The following is a 23,181-nucleotide window of genomic DNA, read 5'->3' on the forward strand; positions in this document are numbered from 1 at the left end:
AAGGGCACGCGCCATCGATTTGGTAATGCCATCTCCACAGGGACATAAGCGATTTTTTTGTGGAATCTGTTGGAATCGTCCCTCAAGTACAGCTGAGGGCAATACAGTCAATCTTGCAAGAGTAAAAGCACGTCTATATTTTAGAATTCCTAGGTTATGCAGATAGGGTGATCCTCTCTGACCATTGGCTAAGCTGGCTGGGGATGGTGAGGGTTGTAGTCCAACATCTGGGCACCAGAGGTTCCATGAGCTCTCTGGGGTTTGGGGCAGGGGACATTTCCAGGTGGTGCTGAGAATTGAACCTGGAACCTTCTGCATGCAAAGCTAATGCTCTAGCGTTGTGGTATGGTTATTCTCAGATGTGTTAGTTTATTGTTGTTCTTTCAACCATTGTGGCCATATCAACTACTGGTTAAAAAAAATACACACTAATACAATTTAAAAAACCACCCATCAACCAAAATATATGTTTACGTTGACATATACCCATAATACAGTGGTACCTCGGGTTACATACGCTTCAGGTTACATACACTTCAGGTTACAGACTCCGCTAACCCAGAAAAAGTGCTTCAGGTTAAGAACTTTGCTTCAGGATGAGAACAGAAATTGTGCTCTGGCGGCAAAGCAGCAGCAGGAGGCTCCATTAGCTAAAGTGGTGCTTCAGGTTAAGAACAGTTTCAGGTTAAGTACGGTCCTCCGGAACGAATTAAGTACTTAACCCGAGGTACCACTGTATACAAAAGGTTAAAAAAGGAAATAATTGAAATATTAAAAAATAAAGGAACTTAGACAGTGTGTTTGTTCTCATCCTTAGTTAAATTTACCTCTGCATTTTCAAAGGTTTGGTAGTCTTCAGTGGTGTCTCTAACTCAGGCATAGGCAAACTCGGCCCTCCAGATGTTTTGGGACTACAACTCCCATCATCCCTGACCACTGGTCCCTGACCACTGGCCTTTAAAAAGTATATTTATATGCAAGAGGGAAGTATTGGCAGTCTTGGGGGAACCCCAAGGTATGGGGCGCATCCAAAATACATAAAATATTAAGAACCCTCAAGGGGGAAATTGCCAATCATCCCACTGATAACTGAGCATGCTCAGTGACTACATCGGGAGCAATACCTGGAACACTGCATTGGAGAGGAAATGTAACAAAGTAGCCTGGATGATGAAGAAGAAACACTTCACACTGCAACATATTTATTTATTTTCATAATTTATACCCCACGCCTGAGAAATAAATTTATGTTTCCAGGGCAGCTAACAGCATAGTAAGAAATGAAAATGTAATAATCATTAATAATAATACAAACATACAAACTAATACAGTAGATTTAAACAAAGCAACTACAGCCCATTCAAAGAGACAGTAAAATCAAACGTTTGAGTTAAAATGCTTACAGTAGCAGTTCTGTATATTTCTGCTGCATATCCCATTTGATCATGTAAAAAGGCAAAGTTAAACTTGATACAGAGCTACAAATACATACGGTAACCTCATTTAGAACACACATAATGTAATTGAAAAGTAAAAGGACTTGCAAGTGCACACTTCTGTTGCACTTTGCAGAGGCTTCTTGTTTATCAAGAAATATTCTAGGCTGCTGCTCATCCAAAGGGTCATACATATAGACCCAAGTCCCAAACAGGGAGAAGTTGCCACCTCAGACGGCATCCTCAAGGGGTGCCACCTCCGTTCCACCACCCAGATGGACTGGCAGCAAAGCTCAGCAGAACGCCTCCCCTCCTGCCAAGTAGGCAAAAAGGGAGGTGTTCAGCCACCTAGCAGTGCGGTGGAGTTTTGCAGTGGTAGAATATCACAAGGTAACCACCTTGTGATAGTGCTGCTGAATGCGAGCATATGACAATCACTTCTGAAAGATCTGCGCTGGTTGTATTTAAGATTTTGCTGATGCTGTTTAAAGTCCTAAACAACTTGGGGCCAGGCTACCTGAGAGAGCACCTTCTCCCGTATGAACCTGCCTGACCACTGAGGTCTGTAAGTGAAGCCCTCCTGGTTATACCGCAGTCTGTACATGTTCATCTTCTGGTAAATAGCAGGAGGGCTTTCTCGGCCATGCCAGCCACTCCATGGAATCACTTCCCCTGAGATTAGGCAAGCTCTGATGGTAATGTGTTTCTGACACTTGTTGAAGACCTATTCATTTACTCAGCCTTTCAGCCCCATTAAGTGGTTTACTGCATTTTAGTTACTTGTGAATTCTGATGTATATTTTATCGTATTGGTTTTCATGTACTTTTATTTTAGTTGGCCATGTCTCTATTTTTTTGATCGTGGGCGGCATATAAATGGTATTAATAAATTGCAATGTGGAATGTCATTTTTAATGTACCATGGTAACAAGAAATAAGTTTCCAAAAAATGAGTGATGAATAACAATACAGTTAATTATGTGTAGAACTTTTAACTGTAGAAAGTATGAAGAACAACTATGCATACTCTATGGATTAGGAAATTATGAGGAATGTGTATAAAGGCTCCAAGAAAAATGTACAAGCGTGGGAAAGACGATAACCTGCTATAGTCTATAATTAGTATGTTCATTTTAATTCCCAAAGGCTAGATTATTTCTATTTGTTATTTAAAGATTGCCATTTTTCCTATTCAGGAAGCATTCAGAATCAAAGTCAAACCATTCCAGAGTATCCTTTTGGATGGGATACTCTCTGGAATTCTTCTTAACCTAAAATAAATCTAGAGCCTGTCTTTCTGCTATACAGACATTCAAGTCAAATTTGTAAGCCACCATAACACAATATGAGAAGCCCCTAACAGAAATGAGCAGTTTGTAAATGCACATATAGTAAAGATGACACGAATAGCAATTAAAACCAGTAATCACATTAATATCACTGGGCATAGATGTGTTACCGGAAAAATCCGAGGGCTCCCTTGGACAAAAACAAAGACACCAACCAGGATAACTTGGAGCAAAACAGCAGCCTGTAGGCTTGGCCTTTATTGAACTGTTGCAACAGGGTGTTCCCCTCACTTGCAAGAGAGAGGAAAGACCCAGAAAGATGGTGTGCAAGACCTTATAAAAACTTTTGAAATTCCCATCCTCTAGGTCAAGCCCACCCCCAGAAACATCATGCATACATTACAGAAAGGAGGGGTTGACATCATGCCTACATTACAGAAAGGAGGGGTTGACATCATGCATACATTACAGAAAGGAGGGGTTGAGGGAGGAGTTGTGGTGGTAACCTGAGTGTCTTGTCACCTGGCTGGTTCCTCCTTTCCCCCTGCCCATGAGTCACTTTCAGGAGACAAAGGGGAGTTGGCAGTTTCCTGCCCCCAGAGGGAAGATCTGATCATTGTCCTTTGTTTCAGTCCATGCTGAATCCACTCCCATATGCAAGTTCTTTGTGATCTTGATGGTCTTCTGTCTAGGACCATCAGGGTTGGCATAGCAACTGGGCAGGGCTCCTGTGGATGTGCTGGGATGGTGAAGGGATTATGGCTGACCAGAACCAAGCCACCCCCCTTTGATAGTCCTTGTCATATGGAGTAAAATAAAAATGGAACAGTGCAAATCCGATGTATGGTTGATTTTTCTATGAATTTATAACAGAAGTGTGGCATATGTAGTATGTGAGTGTGAGTGTGAGTGTGTGAAGTTTGTACAAACTGAATGATTGGGGTGGGGGGTTCCTGCTACAGTTGGCAGGGGATTGTGTCTGGGCAGGGAATCCCACAACTGGGGTCAGGGCCAGACAGACCATGCAAGCAGGGGGAAGCCTGCTTCAGGTAGCCAGGCCCTCAGATAGATTCAGAGAGGCCTGAGCTACTTCCAGCTTTTGACACCCTTAGCCATAATAAAAATAAAAAATGATGATGCATTTAAACATAGTAAGGTACCTCCTTTCAGAAAAAAAGAGGAGTTGTTTGTTTATAGGAACAGCTGGTCTAAGAGAGTTCACTGATCACTTCCTGATTATGTGCCAACAGATCAGATAGGGCTTTTTTGTTTTTTGATATCAATTTAACTAATAAAGAGTTTAATATGTTCAAATCAAACTCTTACCAAATCCTATCTCTCTCTTGAATCTGCAGCTCTAAGCTGAGAGTGTGTGTCACCTTTTGGTTCAATGCACATAAAAACAAGCTGTGAAGCTTATCAAATGTAAAAACTAATAAGCATCTAAATTTAAAGCCCTCTTTGAGCTTGAAGCCCACCCTGGTCCTGCCTGTGATTGACTCTTCCGGCAGCACCATGAGGCAGGGAGAATAAATGAAGGCAGAAATCGGTATATGGATGGTGCAACAAAACTAAACCTTGGCCCTAGCAGGAGGGATGATAGATAGCTTGGGGAACAAGACGATGATGCAGAACCGTGTAGCATAAATGCCACAGAGTTGAGCATTTGTCCCTGAGCAACTTCTGAAATATACCAGTAAGATATGAACAGAACCACTGAGCATGGTGCTTCCAACTCCCGTTCCAGACAGAAAAGCCAGAAGCATAAGAAAGGATGCACTCAGTCTCGGAACATGCCATCCACTAAAGTTGCCAAAGTCATTTTAAAACTAGTTTGGAATCCAGATGGAAATGAGACCAGATAATCTGTATCCTCCAGACAGAAGTTGCACCAAAAGGGTTTACTGAAGGCAAGGATAAAAGAACTAGCCCCAATAAGGAAGACAATTAAAACTCAGTATATGAATGTACAAATCACTTCATCTTTGCCTTACTTGAATAGCCATTACCTTACTTGCTAATGCTATGTGCCAGTAAATAACACCTGACAGTGTGGTCCTGTACAAGACTACTTAAGAGTTCAAGGGGGCTTACATTCTGGCAAGCAGGTATGGAATTGTACAGGACTTCCAACAAAGGAAACTGAATCACCTAGTGACAAGCAATTGTTAAGATGGATGGAGAAAGGACTGGACTTCAGAAAACGAAAATTGTTTTGTTAAGCTATCAACTGTGAAATCTAGAGCCACTATAGACCCCAATACTAAATACATTTATTTGGAAGAAAAGCCTATAGATGCAGTATGTGCGTTTAGGAATGAGTGGTATGATTGTGTAAATATAGAGGATAAATAAAACAAACTGCAGGATTGTGGTTCACAAACATTTCTTCTGTTACATGCTGGACTGTGTGTTTTGATCCGCTTTCATTATTGGAATACTAGATTTGGAACGTGTACTGCCACAATTACCGCTGTATAGGAGGTTCAACATTTCGAGTTGTCATCATCAAAATGAAGGCCACAATCCAATAGAGTCAAGTACACTTAAAACCATTAATTTCAACAGGCTTAAGTGCTCTTAATGCTCTCTTGGATAGTCACCAAACTTTTGCTCATTCTGTTTATGTATGCACAGAAAGAGACCAATTTAGTTTGACGTATGTGAATAGTGATTCATTTTATTAATGTCTCCTGAAACAATATAAAACAGATGACCTCTTGAATTATGACATTTATCCAAGAGTACATCTACAAGTGAAACTACACTGATACTTTTCATATTTGCCTGCAATCATTTATAAAGAAATAGCATAAAGTTGTCCTTGTAATTACCCTCTTTTGCAGTAAAATTCTCAGTCATGTTACATACCCAATGAACATTTTGATACGAGTATGATTATGATGCTTTATACATTTTAATGGTGTTTGGTTTGACTAGGAATGGACAACCTTGACAGAGTATGCACTAATATAGTTGTACTTTTCCCTTTTTTTTTCAATCTTCTGAAAGGAGATATGTCATATATGAATATTATTCCTTTCCCATATTGCCTTGTACCTTTTGCTGTGGGCTGCTACCAGCTTGAATATATAGTAGACAATACCACGTTTAGAGGGTTTTTATTGACCTTGAAGAAATGCAAGAGTGTAGAGAGTAATTTGTAGCATTGCATATTTAGCATTATTGGACAGTTGGAGCGGATCCACTCTCCAAGTGGTATACATTTTAAATTACATTTTTCTGCAGCCCTGAGAACTTGAACACCATATTTTTTAAATATACTGTATATAATCTTGAACTAACATTTTTGGGTTCCTTGCTACAAAGACAGAAGACTGCAATTCTAAATACAATTATTAGTGATTTGACATTTATGTATAGGATTGTACAAGTTCTAACTGGAAAATGTTCTAATCTCCCCTTAAAGTTATCTGTTATTAAAATGCACTTTGCAACCTGTGCACTGAGATCTAATCTCCATCTTTATGAACATTTTCATTCTCAACAGCTAAATTATTGCATTAGTAATTTTCCTTGGAGTACTGTGGTTTCTAAGGGGCTATTATATATAACTGATTCTCCAGCAGAGGTCCCTTGAAAAAGGGAAATCTTGCATATTTTCTTCTTCTAATGGACTATATTAGCTGCTAAACCAAGGATATATGCCTATCAAAGATGTTCCATTCCTTGAAATCCAACTTAAGCTGGGAAACTGAAAAACATTGTCTTAAATGCCCTAGAAATGGAGTAGCGAAACTTTTTTTTAAGTGTTTAATGAGTCGGTGGCATTATATACTTTACATCAGGATGGCTACTATTGGGTTCTCTAGCTGCTGTTGGGCCCTCAGTTCCCATCACCTCTGGCCATTGGCCATGCTGGCGAGGGCTGATGGGAGCTGGAATCCAACATCATCTGTGGTGGGGTAGCTAGCACTAGACTAGGGCCTGGGAGACCAGGATTCAAGTCCTCATTTTGCAGTGTAGTTCAATGGTGACATTGGGCCGTTTGTGAGAATAAAATGGGAGAGCAGAGAGAACCATGTATCCTTGGAGGAAAGGTGGGGTATAAATGTAAAAGGAAAAGTAAATAACAATATTAGAAGGGCCACTCCTGCTTTGCATAAAGGAGACTACCGAGGGCTCTCTGTTAGCAGCGCACTTAACGCCCCTTAAAATGTTCCTGTCAGCACACTACTTATTAATGGTGCGCCATGTTTTGTCTGCAGAACAGAAGCAAAACAGGTCGGGGCACCGGCCATTTCCCTGGGTAACTTTATAGAGCCCCAAAACACCTTTAGGCAGGCAACCTCTTTCTGATGCTTGGGCTTCTCTCTGCCGTTGTGCTAGGGGCTTCAAGCCACACACATTTCTGTTCCAGGGCTCCTTGCCCTGATGAAAATTCCTGGGTGGCAAACATGAAAACTGCCTTCCAAAGAGAAGCGGGTTTGTCAAAGTAATAATAATAAATAAATAAGAATAAAAATGTGCACCCTACCATTGAGACCATTCCATTGTAACTATCCAACTTCCCAAAATTTCAACACCTCTTGCGATGGTTTGACCCCTTTCCGTATTTAACAGTACGAATCCTACAAACATCTTCTCTATCTCCTCAAAATAATTTCTCCTGCATATTCCCTGTCTTACCTTAACGGCACATGTTAATTTATCGTTAATAGCTATATCCCACACCGCTTTATACCATTCTTCCATTTTATATTCCCCTTGCCCCTTCCACTTCCTAGCTATAATAATTTGCGCAGCTGTCAATACGGTAAATTGGTGAGCAAGTCATTCATAGTCTGCGAATCTTCCATAAATTGATAATAATTCAACCTCTGGATTTTGGGTCAGCTTTAACCCAGTGATTTCTGTTATCTCCTTAAACACCCTTTGCCATTAAAAAATAAAAATAAATCTTCTGCATATCCAAATTAACTTAATTTGCTCGTTTTTTCATCTACTTTAAATATATACACTTATAAAACTGCAGATTATTACAATAATCCTGCCAATGTTCTTATCTGTTTACAATTTATCTGTAAATATTCAATAAACCATTTTCATTCTTTTATAAAAAGTTTGTTATCTTGATTTCACCATTTCTGCATATTCCATTACTTTTTGTATCCATTCTTCCTTGGCTGGGACTTCTGCTTCTTCCCATTTTGGGATGAGTAACATTCTTGCCGCTGTAGTAGCATACATGAATACGTTTCTATACCAATTTAGGTACTGTAGTTCTGTCCCTATAATTCCCAAAAGAAAAACTTCTGGGTTTTTTTACAAACATTATTTTAAACATCCTTTTCAATTCATGATATATCATTTCCCAGTAAGCTTTAAAGTTACTACAAGACCACCACATATGATAAAAAGAACCTTCTCCTTACGTTTCCCACACTTATTTGATTTAGATTTATACATTTTTGCCAATTTACTCGGTGTTAGAAACCACTGATATATCATTTTCATATAATTTTCTCTTAGACCATAGCATGCTGTAAATTTTATATCCATATTCAGGGTGGGTTTTATTTAAATCAAATCGATTTAAATCACTAGTCAGTAATACTTGATTTAAATCATTTTTATTTTTTTTACAGAAAGACTCATTCTTGCTGGTATAATCTTAATGTTAACCAGATGAATAATAAATTTTCAGAGTAGTTTTTACACTTATATCAAAAATTACTGATTTGGTTATACTATTAGAAATACATAGACAGATAATTTTGAAATTACTGTGAAGTTTATATGTTAACTGTTTATATTTGGACAACTTTTCTGCTGTACTTTATTGGAAGGAGAAAAATAACCATTTACTTAATAACCATTTATTTAACTAAAACAATAACATTCTAGCATATGCATCCATGTTTGTTAACTGATGTGGTTAAGCGATTAAAAAAGAAACTTTGAGTTTTAGCACACATGAAAAACTTAAAACAAATCCTTATTTCCTGATGAGTAGCCTTTGGGCTATAATGTAACTTAAATAGAAAACTATCTTTGGAAAGATTTTTCCTCAAAAAGCATTTTATTTTAAAAATCCAATTTAATTTTTTAAAAAAATCATTTTTTTAATCATTGATTTTTATCCACCCTGTCCATATTCCACAATCATTCCCATGCTTGTCTACATTTGCCCAAAAAACTAGGTATTTACACCCCCACCACATATGAACCCAAATCCTTATTTTTTATTTACATTATTCGTTCACAAATAATGCCCTCCCACCAGATGTCAAAAACAACTACCAGACTTTTAGAAGACATCTCACGGCAGCCCTGTTTAGGGAAGCTTTTAATGTTTAACAGATTTTAATTTTAATTATTTTAACATTTTAATTATTTTGTTGGAAGCTGCCCAGGGTGGCTGGGGAAACCCAGCCAGATGGGCGGGGTATAAATAATAATAATAATAAATATTATTATTGTTATTCTTATTTCTAACCGAAGGACAACCCGGGTGCCCCCTCAGCTTTTGGTTCCCAGGGAGTGGCGGCCACAGCTGCCCGCCCTGAGGGCGACGCGGTCGCGAGCGCGCAGGAGAACTAAGGAGGCAGAGAGCGCGCGGCGGCGGCGGCCGTGCACGCGCGCGCGCGGACGGGGTGGGGACGGAGAGCGCGGTGACGTCTCCAGGATGCGGACAGGTTCCTTCGCCGCCGCCTGAGCTGGGGGCGGGGCCCGAGGTTCCACTCCTCCAAGCGGCGTTCGGCGGCTGCGCTGTCCGGAGCCGGCCCGCCGCGGCTCACCTGCCTCGCTCCGCGGCCCGCCCGAGAAGAGCCTCCGCCGACCTGGGCGGACGCGGCTGCGCTGAAGGGGGCCCGGGCGCTGAGGAGGAGCGCGAAAAGGAGGTGAGGGGAGGGACGGGAGCCTGCCTGGCGGGCGGAGGTCGCGCCGACCCCTCTGAGGAGAAGGAGGAGAGGGGCGCCCAGCGCGGGGATGGGGGGCGGCTGCCTTGTTTGGCCCCGCAGCTTCTTCTCGCTAAAACCTCCTTTTGACGAAAGGCTTCACGGTCATCCAGGTTGGTCCTTCCTCCTTTCCCAAAGCTGCTGCCCCCCCCCCCGGGGGTAGCTTTGAAATCGGCCCCGTTGCGTTTCAATGCGGCGCTCCTGTTTAGTAAACAAACTTTGATTTATTGTTAGTGGCCTCATCAGCTGTTGTTAGTGGCTGTTGTTTTTAATGGTGGGGTTTTTTGAAATATTTAATGCTGTATTGTTTTGAACACTCAATTGGAAGCCGCCCAGAGTGGCTGGGGAAACTCAGTCAGATGGGCGGGGTGTAAATAATAAATTATTATTATTATGATGATGATGCTCGGCCCCTATGCTTTTCCATTCCACGAGAAGCTCTGGGGGTGGTTTGCGCTGGCAATAATAAGATCATAATGCATTGGCATTTAAAAAAGGGATCAGATCAGTAAGGCACAGGTGGGTCGAGCCACTTGCAGTGTGGGCACCTGTGTAGTGGGAATTCCCATAGAACAAAATAGAACCCTCTTCTTGTCCCTACTTCTTGTATACCCCTGTTAACCAGGCCTGTGTGGTTCTCCCATATCCCCAGCCACTTCTCCCGCTCCACTTGATGCAGGTTTCATGTATTCTGGAGAATGAGAAGCTTGTGCCAAGGATATGGGAAGTGTGTACAAGCTTTTCATTCCCCTAGTGTAGCTGGTAATTATCTCTCTCTGTTTGCCTAGGCAAGGGAGGAGACAAAAGTGGCTCTAGTGAGCCATAGGAGAAACCTCTGGTTGCAGATTGTGCCTTCACTATGAATCAATCAAGCCCCGATATACAGTGAGAGCAGAAGCCAGGACTCATCATGATATTTTCCAAAGGCCTTCTGAAACAGGATGGTTCATAAGGCCTTCGTGATCTAGCCCAGTAGGTTTCGCAGTTGAGAATTTCTACAAATGAGGTGCCACTGTTGGAAAAGCTTCACTTTGAAATAGTGCTTGCCCTTCTGGGCTTCAGCTGGAGAACTTAGTCAGGCACCCCCAAACTCGGCCCTCCAGATATTTTGGGACTACAACTACCATCATCCCTAGATAACAGGACCAGTGGTCAGGGATGATGGGAGTTGTAGTCCCAAAACATCTGGAGGGCCGAGTTTGGGGGTTCCTGATCTTCGTGCTCGTATGGGAGAAGGCACTTCTGAGGTACTGTGGACCAGACTGTTTAAGACAGAATAATAAGATTGGTTGTCGTAATCATTTTACCCATAATAGTGTTGAGTTCAAGATTTAAGCTTCTTGGTAAAATGACTAATCAAATGATATGGGGTGGAGTGACTCAAAGATCCAGGAAGCCCATGGTTTGCACAGAGATTCAGTGTGGCTGAAGGTCTGCATTTTGAGCAGTTACAAACCTGAGTGACTTTGGAAGATTGATTTGGAAGACTGATGCTGTCTTTGAGCAACTATAAGCCATATTTGTGTGACCTTCAAAACTTTCTCATAACAAGTTTGGATTTTAGCACACACTTTCAAAATGAATTTATGTAGTAAAACTGCAATGTAAAATGTTTAAAGTGGAATTGATTAATGTTCTCTAAAGTATTTATAAACAATAACTCACTGCTTGCTTGTATTTTATTTTGCCAGTCTTGAAATTACATTGCAAGTGCAACTAAAATTAGGTCAGATACTATTAAAATGGTTAAACTCATAAAGCTGCTGTTCACAGAAGTCACTTCTATCCATCGGAGATTTCCCTGAACTGAAGGGAAAGGAACGAGATTTCTAATAATTTCCCCTTTCTACTGCAGTCTGATGTAGCACCATCTATACTTTTCTCAAAGGGCCCGTCAACAACTATCTGGAACAGAGTTTGGTGTTCATGGAAGCCTCTGCTGGACCCAAGAGCCTTCTATGAATGGAAGAACATTGTTAGATACAGCTCATAGTAAAGTCAAAGCAGTGCAGTCCATCTGTCAGATCACATGGGCCTCCTGTGTAGCTCATTGCTTGTGTAGGAGAGGAACAGCACCAAGACAAAACTAGGCCCAAGGTACACCAAAAAATGTGGTTTCTTGGGCCCACTGTGTTTTGAATGGGGGAAACGGCCTTCCACGTTTTTTACCACAAAGTAATTTTGAGGAGCAGGAAGAAAAAAAATAAAGCTTCCTCTTACCTCCTTCATTATTTCTTACTGCGAGCGTTTGGGATTTGGAAGCACTGCAAAAGGACACCAACAATCTAGGCCGATGCCCTTTAGCATCACTTGTTGGCAACCACCCAAGACGGTTTGCATTGCTAACAAAGCTCTTAAGCTCTTGGCTAAGCCCATCCCCTTGTCCCAACATAGGGAAAGCGTCAAGTCTGCAGTTTGCAATAGGCAGTTTTGTTCATCTGTAGTTACGGGTTTAATTTTACAAGCATTGAAATGAACTGATTATGGAATTCTGATTATTTTAGTTTCCATCAATTCGCCGTAGCCAAAATGTATTTGTTCAGCATTTTAAAAATTATTCCATCAAAATCAACTAGAGAGATGGTTACCTTTTCAAATGGACTGTATTCTCTGAGATATTACGGCACCTTGTTTTTCTTCATTATTCTGGATTTCCCTTATAGTGTTTTTGACATGTCAGCTTCAGATCTTTCAAAAAGTTACAGGGAAACCAAAAGTCAGAGTCTTACCGTGCTTCATTTGGTTATCACTAAGACAACTTGCTCACTCCACCCTAGTATATGGATGTGTCTGTCTGAGATAATGGTTCTTGTTCTATGTAAAGGTCTCCAGGAAGGTATCTACTGTCTGCATAGATATCCTTGCCTCACTCGGTTTGCAGAAAGAAGCAAGCTGTCATTTTGCATCTGTGAGCGCACTAGAAGTCAAAAGCTGCTTTTTTATTTCTCCATGTTGCTGTGAGACTGATGCACTGAGTGGCTGTAAGAAGATAATTCATGTTATATTTGGCCAGAGATTTAGCTGATTTATCCCTTTATATTATCATATGAGCGATGAGCCATTTGCCCTTTATTTCTTACAGCAGCTATGTAGAAATGCTTTTTTGTGGCTCCATCTCATTATTCTGCTGAAATGTTTGATCCTGACTGTATGTTTAAAGCCCTTTAATTTCAAGGGTTCTTCTCATGCGGTGGCTACCCAGTGAGAATGAATGCTTGATTCTCTATGTTTGCTGTTGAACAGCAGCAGCATGGAATAATGTCATATAAAAATTATTCCCATGCTATGGATACAACATATAAAACGTCTCCGAGAATTGGTGAGTGCTGATATTTGTATATAGCAAATGTTGTAGGACCTGTTTAGGCAGAAAACAGACATTCTGGACGAAACAAAATTGAGAAAGAAGGAGGGAACGGGAATGATGTAAGAACTGTAAGCAGTGTCACAAGACACCGTATAACATTATAACAGTATAACATCAATCCTCATGAAAGACACTGGCTACCTATTTGCTGCTAGGCCCAATTCATGGTGTTGACTTTAACATTGAAAGTCCTAAATGACTTAAGGCCCAAATACTTGATGGCACTCCTCCTCAAATCAGCCAGGTCAGGCCCTATCAGTCTGTCTTGTGGGCCCTTTGATTGATCATTTAATTTCTATACTGCTTAATATGTTAAAAATTGTAGAAGAAATTGACACAACAGAAACTTTAAATATTACAGAAGTTACATAGACATTAAGTCTATCTATCTAAATCAATAGCAATTCATTTTCCTTCTGACACACCGTCTCAGCCTCCAGGTTCTCACCTAGGGTCCAAACAAACTCTCATCTCACCCACAAAAGTCTCACAAGAAGAGTTTCTGGAAACAGCAGACATCACCCCAGTGCCTCACTTAAGACTTGCTTTTTCTGGGCAGGCCCAAGGTGGATGGTGCTTTTTCAGACTGCCCACAGCTGTGCCCCTTTAATACAGCATGTTTGTTGAGTTTTCTAAGGCAAAACTATGGGGGCATAGGAAGTTGGTTTATATCTAATCAAACTATTGGTTCATATAGCTAAGTATTGTCTACACTGACTGATAGTGATTGTCCAGGATTTCAGACAAGGTAATTTCCCAGCCCTGCTCGGAGATGCTGCGGATTGAATGTGGGAACTGCTTAATTGTTTTGTAGTATTCTTCTGTATATTAGCTATACTGCAGAATTTTGATTATATCTGTTGAGTGGGTATTTTTGTTTGTAGTAAATTCAGGTGAGTGTTGTATCTCCAGTTTTCACCTTCAGTTTTAAATTTTATTCGTCCTATGTGGAAGTGTCAATACTATACATTCAAAAAACAGTTGGTCTATTTTGGGAAAGGTCTTAATGAAGTTTATGATTTAGAAAAGTGAAATGCTCATGAAAACAAAGTCCACCACAGCCAACCACAAATGAACAACCACACCCTAGGCCAACCCCACCTCTCTCACCACCAAAGGAACACAAGTGAACAGCAGAGAACCTGCACAAGCAACACTGACACCAAACCCTACATATATTAAGTAAAATAGAAACATCACCACCCCACCCCACCCCCACCCAGCTTTCCTCCCCTCCACCTCTTTCCCCCTTTTCTTCCTAATGTCTCAACAAATGAAACTGATTTGTAAAAATGTTACATGGGGGGGGGAATGCGAGAGTGAGGCATTGCACACATTTTTGTAAATCAAGAAAATCTTTAAGAAAAGAAAAGAAACGAAAAGAAAAGAAAAGAAAAGTGAAATGCACTTTAAGGTATTTGATACTATGAAAAGCAGAACAGTAGTTGATATATATGGAGCATGAATTGGTTTTATAATACAACAGCCAAAATCAAAATATAGCTGGAAAGGGTGGCTAGCCCAAGATGTTACCAAACAGTGCCATGTAGGGATCTAGCATTTCTTAGCCAGCAACCTTTGGTTTTTTCCCCATTTTTTAAAAATTGATTTCCCACATTTATCTCAAAATGACACAACAAAGCACACACGAAAAAGAAAAACACACCACAATACAACCTTTGGAGCTTAAGCACTTCTTCCTCCCCCTGCATATCTGACTGCAAAGGAACTTCTTGGTTGGTTAAACCACATTTTCTGTGCTTGGTTGTCATGGCAAACATGTGGTTTAATAAACCAGGAAGTTTCCTCTGAAGCCAAGTGTGAGGAAAGAGGAAACATTTGAGTTCACAGCTCATTTATTTTTCAAGAAACCATACATCTGAGTCGGGCAATGTCTGATATCAACTGACTTCCCTGTCATGAATCTTTCGTATGCGGCAGTGATTTACAGGGCATAGGAACACACAGTTTGTTTTTGGCCAGGATATGATCCTCAGAGGGCACTGAGTTGCTTTCAGGGTGATGTGTCTGACTGTGAGGATCAAGAAGCAGAGTAAATAAAGGATATTCTCTGCAGGACCTGGGAGAGTTCCTCCTGCAAAAGAATGGGGTTTTTAGCCAGTAGATGCAGAGCATGCAGATTGCACAATATCTGGTTCCCATACATTTCTGAAACTCCCCAGGCCTTGGTTGCCTTGAGGAAAGAATGTGTTATGTCAGTACAACATAATATTTTTGTGGATTTTGTCTTTAGTTTATAAACTCCAGTTTTGCTGATTTAAGTAAGCTAAGAACTTTTTGGAGTAGAACTGAGGACTAAATGAGATGAGTAACTGATAACTCTCTGATACACCACCGTTGAAGTAATGTTTCTCCAGTAAAAAGGGGGGGCTTATCCATTAAAAAGGTTAGCTGGAACACATGGATGGCACCTTCTTAGTTCCAATTTGTTATGAAAATCTTGATTTTCCAGTAATGGTAAATGCAAGCAAATGACAACTTGGTGTCTGTTATGAAATCATTTAAAGAATAATGACAGTTTAGAGACCCCCATTATAAGTAAATCTTTGGTGAATAGAAATTACAGGGGTGATTATGAAGCAAAGCATACTGTTCCAGCAAAGTACATTATTTTGATTTTACTTAGTAATATAGTTGAGAATATACTAGCATCTATTAACAAAAAAAAGCTGCTCACAAAGATGGAAAATTCAGTATTCTGTGAAACATTTTCCTTTTAAAGAAGGTATGCATTCAGTAATAAAAAAATGGATTTGTTTAGCTGAGAACAACGACTAGAATTTGAAAAAGCTTTTGGTATGAATAGCTTCTTATATATAATTGCTGATACCTTGTTTTGATTGGGTAATGTTAATATCAAGTAGCTTCTATGAGGGCTGGTCAGAAAATATTACATGTGGCATTTCCCGAATGGAAAGTACTAATTTTCTTCAGGATTTTGTACGGAGCTGCAGTTTTTTAAATTTACCATTTTGGGCCAGAAATGAGTGAAAAACGTCAGCATGGCAAAACGTCCCTATTGCCAAGAGGTACAATGGTCTCCTATTACTCTCCCCAGCAATATTTTCCACTGATTGCTTATCCATGTCTTTTTCCACAGTCTCTGCCATCTTTGTCACTGCTACACCCTCTTTAGCAGACACCTTTGCTTTTTGCTTAACCAATAGCTACAGCTACATTTTTCCCCTGACATTTTTGTTCCCAGGCCCTTATAAGGCTGTATTTGCTGGCTATCTTGGTTTCTGCAGATGGTGTTATTTCTGCTGTGTTTTCTCAAACATTATCCTGTTTCTCACACTAGAATTTGAGTATACTTACACACTCTTCTTCTTTTTTCATTTTTGCCGATCATTAGAGATGTTGCTGTGGAAGAACTAAGCTTTCCAGATTGATATGAAGAACTTTACATGATGAATAAAATAAAAATGGCATCAGAAAAAAGGTAAGGGGATTGGGGGGAGATGCAGAGGTTGTTTAATCTTCCTTGCAGGATTTTTTCCCCCAACAGCTGGGTTTGTATTCCTTGAAGATAGCTTGTAAATGAACCCAAAGCCATCAGGCTTATTCAGATTATTAAGAAAAAGATTTTCCGTTGGTGGCCTGTAATTATAAATTTTATTTAGTTTTTATTGTGTACATATAATTGTCGCTTTGATATTTTAATGAACTATACATGTACTTATATGCTATCCATGTAATTTTACAATAACCCATTTTTTTTGTTTGAGCAAAACAAACCATGATCCCTGGTTTGGAGTAGATACCAAGATAGAGATTACGATGCAATCCATCAATGGCTACAGACTCAAAGGGATCACAGTGGGAACTACGTCAGCATTTGCGATAAACCTGTAACTAGTGTTCACCATGATATGTGAACTGGGAAATTGGATTGGATCCAAGGGTTGCATGAGCAGACGGCTGCTCTTTTCATGTCCCTCCTTTCCCTACTGCTTTACATACTACACTTCTGGTTAGAAATTAGTGATAGCATCCTGTAAACTGACACTTACTATGATCTTGCATGTGGGCTTATCACTGTTGAGCTTATCACTGGTTTGTGTTAGTAGTGAACATATGCTTAGAAGTTGCAGTTAGTCGTGATTTCACTTGTATATAATAAACGCAATGGAAATTGATGCACCTCTGCTGGCATAATAGACTTCTGTGTGTGCAATGGAACTTCCTCTTTGGTCTGCTCAAGCTCCCTACACACCCTCAAAATCAGCTCCAGATGGTTCAGATGTGCAGTGGGATGAGAGGAAATGAAAGCTACTAGCCAGCTGTTAGAAGGAGAGTGCTCTGGTACTCAGGTCCTACTTGTGTCTGATTGGCCGTTATGAGAACAGGGTGCTGAACCAAATGTTGGCCTGATCAAGCCATATGTAAGAATGTAAGCGGGGCTTACATTATGGCAGTGGGACTAAGCACATGGAGCATTGGATACATGTGCTTAAAATAATCTGAACTGCTCTACATATAAGTTATATAATACGTCATCCATTGAAGTGCCAGTTATTTTGGAATTGGTACTTTGTGGGGCCATTCTTCACCCCATATATTTTTTAAGGAAACTTGTTTGCAAATAAATTTAAACATTTCTTATGCTTATTCCAGAATCATTTTTATTGAATCCAATAAAACTCTCAGAGTGTGTAAACTTAGAGGAATTGTAGCCTTATGACACAAAATGGTTTCCATGGTAACTTCCTACGATGCAATTGTGTCTGGGTTGGACTCTAGAATAAGGTCACTATGTAAGAAATGGTTAAGCTGTAGGTTGCACTTAGTTTGTAGCTTGGTCAAAGGCATTATTAGAGGAAATAATGCAAACATGAGGCGCGGCACTCGGATCCATATCAGAGTCAGGATGTTTAGACCACTTGGGAAGTGGGTAGGATCTGACAACTCCTCTCATCCTTGGCCTGTAGGAACTAATCCCCGGTGAGTGGAAAAGCCTGTGGAATGATGATAATACTAAGGGAAACATTCTTACTATTTATTTAATGTTTATTTATACTTACTATTTACTTAACATCTATTTTTGCTTCCAGCTGCTCAGTTTATTTTCATATCAGCCTTGAGAGTAGTTGGGATCTCCATAACAATTTATTTTAAGACTAGTCCTAACAGCGTATCTGTTTCCAGTTACTTAAGTTTTGCTGGTGCTCTAAGTATCCTAAAAGTAATTCTCTAGAAAGTTCCTATTTCATGTACTATTAGTTGTTGGTCCCAAAACAAACTTCCATATATCACATGGAAGAGATTAATCTTTCTGAAAGATGTAATAAGGGAGAATGTTACTTCCTTTAAACTTTTAAAATATTTTGTCTATAAATGTACAAAGCTGCACCCCGTTTTCAGAATAGTTTGCCTGTTTAAACCACCTCAACTCCACTCTCAGATTAATAATAATAATAATAATAATAATAATGTGTGTTTATATATAGTTTGGAGGTTTTTTCCCCCCAAAACACATCTACGTTTATATGGATGTCATTGGTGGGCAGCTTTAATTGTGCAAGTAGCACATACAATTTTGTAATCAGGATTATGCCAGTTGTGCGAAGTTGCCAGCTTTGACGTGATGTAGTAGAGCTTGGAACCTTGAGATAGCTTTTACTTGCTACACTGATCCTTGGTTATTTGAATGTGTGCCAGTGTATCAGTTTCTGTGTCACTGCGTGTTTTACTGCAGTATCTATGTAGGAGTACAGTGGTACCTCATGTTGCGTAACCTCCAGGTTATGCAGCAAACCCGGAAGTGGGTTTGCCACTCGTGTGTGCGCAGAAGCAGTCCTTCGGTTACGAAATTTTCGGGATACGGCTGGGCCTCCAGAACGGATCCCATTCGTAACTGGAGGTACCACTGTTTGAGGCTGCCTCCTACTAGAATAGTTTTGTGAATTTTAGATGAGGCTTGTTTATACCCCAACCTCTCCACCAAGTTCCTGGGGCATCTTACAAGTATTTGATTGAAATACAGCCATATGTCAGCAGGGATAGCCAGCACAGTACCCTCCAGATGTTGGTGGGCTCTGACTCCCTCTATCCCTGGCCGTTAGCAACTCTTGCTGGGTCTGGCGAGAGTTGGAGTCCAACAACATCTGGAAGGCACCACATTGATGATCTCTGTCTTAGAGCAACTTGATGGTAAATACAGAATAATTTTCTAACTGCAGTTGAACTGTTTTCAAGCTGCTGAGTGAAGAATAGTAATTTATCATATCTCTGGTAAACCAGCAGTGGCAGTATTTATTAAACTAGTGCCATATACTTTTAGTTTTATTGCAGCTCACCATATTTCATTGTAACGTGTATAACAAATTGTCACTTGCTGTATAAGCTAGCTGCATGGTAAGCTGACAAGCAGAATGGCTTATGGTGCCAGTTAAATGCAACAGGAGCATTTTGTCACTCTAGAAAGGCGATGGCAAAGGAAAGTTACATAATGGTATCACTCCAAAAATAACGTGTGTACTTTTACCAGTGGAGTCACATTTTGGACGTCATTAATGGCTTAAAGATTGTGTTACACTGTAGATGCTTAGAGGTAAGTTGAGGTGTATGTGTAAAAGTGTGTAAGAGATCCATGACGGTTCTGAGCCCTGATGATGACTCAGTGGACTTGTTAGGAGTATTGCCAGTAAATAAAATAATCTGTTTTCAGATAATAGGCCTAGAATTTATGAAAACCTCATACTAACTCAATTGCTTAAAAATACCATCCTGGGTTGAAACTGATCTGTGAACATTTCGATGATTATCTCAATCTAGGCAAAATCAACACTTCTTTCAAACCAACCAACCTAAAGTGCTATTTGTAACTAGTCCAGTGCAGCCCTGTCTCCATGGATGATTTTGTGTATCTTCTTGCTTTAAAGCAGGGATGGGAAGCCTGTGGTCCTCTATATTCACTCATTCCCAAGAAGTGAATATTGGCTAGGGCTGGTGAGAGTTGGGAGTCAGCAACAACTGGAGGGGGCACCATGTGAGCCACCCCTGCCTTAAAGGCTACTGGTAAAGACACAGAGACATACGCCTAGCCTGACAAGGCAAAATGAATTTTGTCCTGAACTGGGGTGAGAGGAAGAGGTGAACACAGAGATATTCTCACCTCCTGGATTTCAGATCGGGTAAAGCAAGATGTTAAGTGATATTGTTAGCATCAGATACTTGAGTCTGCCCCTGATGTGAAATCCAGTTGGCCTATTTTAGTTTGAGAGTTTCAAAAGACAGCTGCCTCTGGATCCATGACTGAGAGTAGAATTACTTTATAAATATTCTTAATTTAAATGTATTATAAAATGAAAAACATTGCTTAATCACATTCCTTCAGCTCAATGTGGAAGCCAATGTAAATCACTGGGCTGCCTGATAAAGCTAAAATTTATTTGAATAAACTTCCACTTCTTTGCAGTTTATATTTCTTCTCTTGGGGTATGTTAAGGCTACATAATGGATTAATTAATGGACCTTTTGATACTAATCAGAACTGAAATTCTGCCAGGTTGGGAAATTCTTGTTGTCTCAACTAGAGATGGTGTGAAAGTCTGTCTGAGGCTGGCTTGGAATAGAAACCAAGGTGTTAATAGGACCTGAATCCAAACCGGAAACAAGTCTTCAAATGTCTACCCTTCCTCTCCAGAGCTTTCAGGAATTCTTAGAAGATGAAGTTTCATGCCATCACTAGCACTCTGTCCCCTGCTTTTCGAAAGCAGCAGCAATGTCAAAAGGCAAAAGGGAGGATTTTTCTCTCCTGTTTTCTCATCAGAAATTCTGGGTGTAATGGATTCTAGGATGGTAGCCCTGGCTAAGAGTGTGACGTCACAATGGATAACTGGAACCTTTTTTTTTTTTTTAAAAAAAATAATATTTATTAATTTTCAACCATTTAAACACAACAAAACAGAAAGACAAAAAAACAAAAAAGAACAAAAAAAGAAAAAAGAGAAAAACATAAAACTAACAAAGCAAAACACAAACCATTTTTTTTAAAAAAAAAACAATTTCAATGTCTTATCTTTCATTCCCTTATTTCCACGACCTCCTCACACCTCCCTTTTTGTTTTCCACTTCTATTAATTATTTCAGCAATTCCTTTCCATCTTCCTCTGTTTTATATCCTATAATTATTTTAACATATTCTAGCCTTATTTTCCTTTTAATACACTATTTATACTTGATTCCTTATAGCATTTCTACTAAAGCCATATAACTTCATTCCAACATTTTTCTAACATTCATTATTTTTACAGTGTTTCTATAAATAGTCTTAAACTTTTTCCAGTCTTCTTCCACCAGCTCTTCTCCCTGGTCTCGGATTTCTGCCAGTCATTTCCGCCAATTCCATATAGTCCATCAACTTCATCTGCCATTCTTCCCGAATGAATAAATCTTGTGTCTTCCAGTACTTCACGATGAGTATTCTTGCTGCTATTGTTGCAGACATGAAACAAATTCTATTCTTCTTTAACACCAATTGGCCGACCATGCCCAGGAGAAAGGCCTCTGGTTTCTTCAAAAGGGTATATTTAAATATCTTTTTCATTTCCTTATGAATCATCTCCCAGAGTGTCTTAATCCTTGGGCATGTCCACCAAAGGTGAACTCTAATCCTCAAATTCGTCTGTTTTTCTTTAAGTTCAGTCATAGCAAGCGTCAACTTATGTTCATCCAATTGCCTCTGTAGGGCTGGGGCTCTCTTTCTCTTTCTCTCCAGTTGTGTCACTCTACCCTCAGCAGCAACAGCTCCCTCCCTGACCTCCTCCACAGCCCGCCACATCAAAATAGGTTCCTGCATCAATCCCTGGGTGGTTTCTGCATTAGTATTATTTATACTCTCTATATTTAAGTTAATTTTAGTAATTGAAACATCCGCTTTCGCATTTATTGTGTCCATTTTCCTGTGAAGCTGATCCAATGAGTCATTTATCTTATATAATGCAGCCACTAAAGCCTCTTCTGTCGACATTCCTCTTGGTTTTAAATATACTAGTACAAAGACAGCAACAGAAAGAGCAGAAGGGCCCAACGATAGACCTCTCCTGGATTGTTACCAAGTCCTCCCTGACCTTAATGTTTTGTCAACAGTTGACTGGTCTGTTTTTCCTCTTCCATTTACCATAACACTTAAAAGATTCAAGGTCAGTCCCAGAGTCTCACGGTTTTTAACTTGCAGCTGGAAATTCCCCTAGTCCAGCTCTTGTAAAGCAACCGGTTTCAAAGGCTTCCACTAGGGGGAAACAGTTTCTATTTGTAATAGTCAATAGTACCCTCTTTTAAACAATCCAAAATTAGTTTCAAATTAGTTTCAATTTTCAGTTACTTTTACTCCTTTTTAAAGCAGCCGGAGACAGTAGAAACAATGTGTTTCTCTTATTTAACTAGCTGTCAATGAACGTTCTAAACGCTGTCAATGAACATTCCAAAAGACGTCAGTCCTACTAGCAGCCCGTTTCCAGGGTCAGAGCGGCGGTGTTTTAAGTCTCTTCGCTCTCTCCCGCAGGCATACTCAATCCGCAACTTCCCCCTCTCTTCTCCTGCCTCCAAGAGGGGGTTTAATGTTCTTTACCATTGGAAATTTGATCTTTTACAAAAGACCTTCCAGGACTCCAGCTTGCAACTTCATTGCCTCAGTCTATTTACAAAAAGGGAAGGCGGACTTCCTGTTTTGAACCTCCCCGTTACGGTACCAAATTAAACATTTAGAAATCCAATTCTTCCGCTTCAGCTCTACTCACAGGTAATTACTTTAAAGTCAAATTGTCCACAGGAAAAGGTCAGCGCTCTCCGGCAACAGCTATGCGGCTTCGCTCCATGGAAGAAGCAGACGATTCGATGCACCGCGCCGCTCACCCCACGTCGCTCCGGAGCCCCAAAAACCGGGGTTCCCCGCGAGTGGGGGAGGCGCAAAAGGTGCCCGCCGAATCCCACGTTCACAGGCTTCTCCCGCCTGTGATTTTAACGGGTCTCCGCCTTCGCCGTGGCGGCCAGACCCAGATTTCCACGGAGCAGATTCCTCCCGGTCAGAGGAATTCCGCCATTGCCGGAGGCGCCTCCCCTGGAAGTCCGGATAACTGGAACCTTTAAAGCATGGGTTGCCCAACTTTTTTGGACCAATAGATGCAGCACAAATTTTGAGAGGG

At 40.3% G+C, this 23,181-nt stretch overlaps 1 protein-coding gene across 4 annotated transcripts in view; it reads left to right on the forward strand.

The window, feature by feature from the left end:
• Positions 1–23,181, forward strand: part of AGTPBP1 (ATP/GTP binding carboxypeptidase 1) — a 60,094-nt gene that overhangs the window by 1,512 nt on the left and 35,401 nt on the right. For 2 of the 4 annotated variants that reach the window (XM_080972301.1, XM_080972302.1), the window contains exon 2: positions 16,389–16,475. In XM_080972301.1, coding sequence (XP_080828427.1) covers positions 16,441–16,475 — 35 coding nt within the window. In that variant the 5' untranslated portion in view covers positions 16,389–16,440. Of the gene's footprint in view, positions 1–16,388; positions 16,476–17,783; positions 17,978–23,181 lie in introns of those variants that run through there. The other 2 variants (XM_080972299.1, XM_080972300.1) reach the window with 1 other exon arrangement.

Source organism: Podarcis pityusensis (assembly GCF_964106645.2).
Source record: "Podarcis pityusensis genome assembly, chromosome: 11".
NCBI lineage: Eukaryota > Metazoa > Chordata > Lepidosauria > Squamata > Lacertidae > Podarcis > Podarcis pityusensis.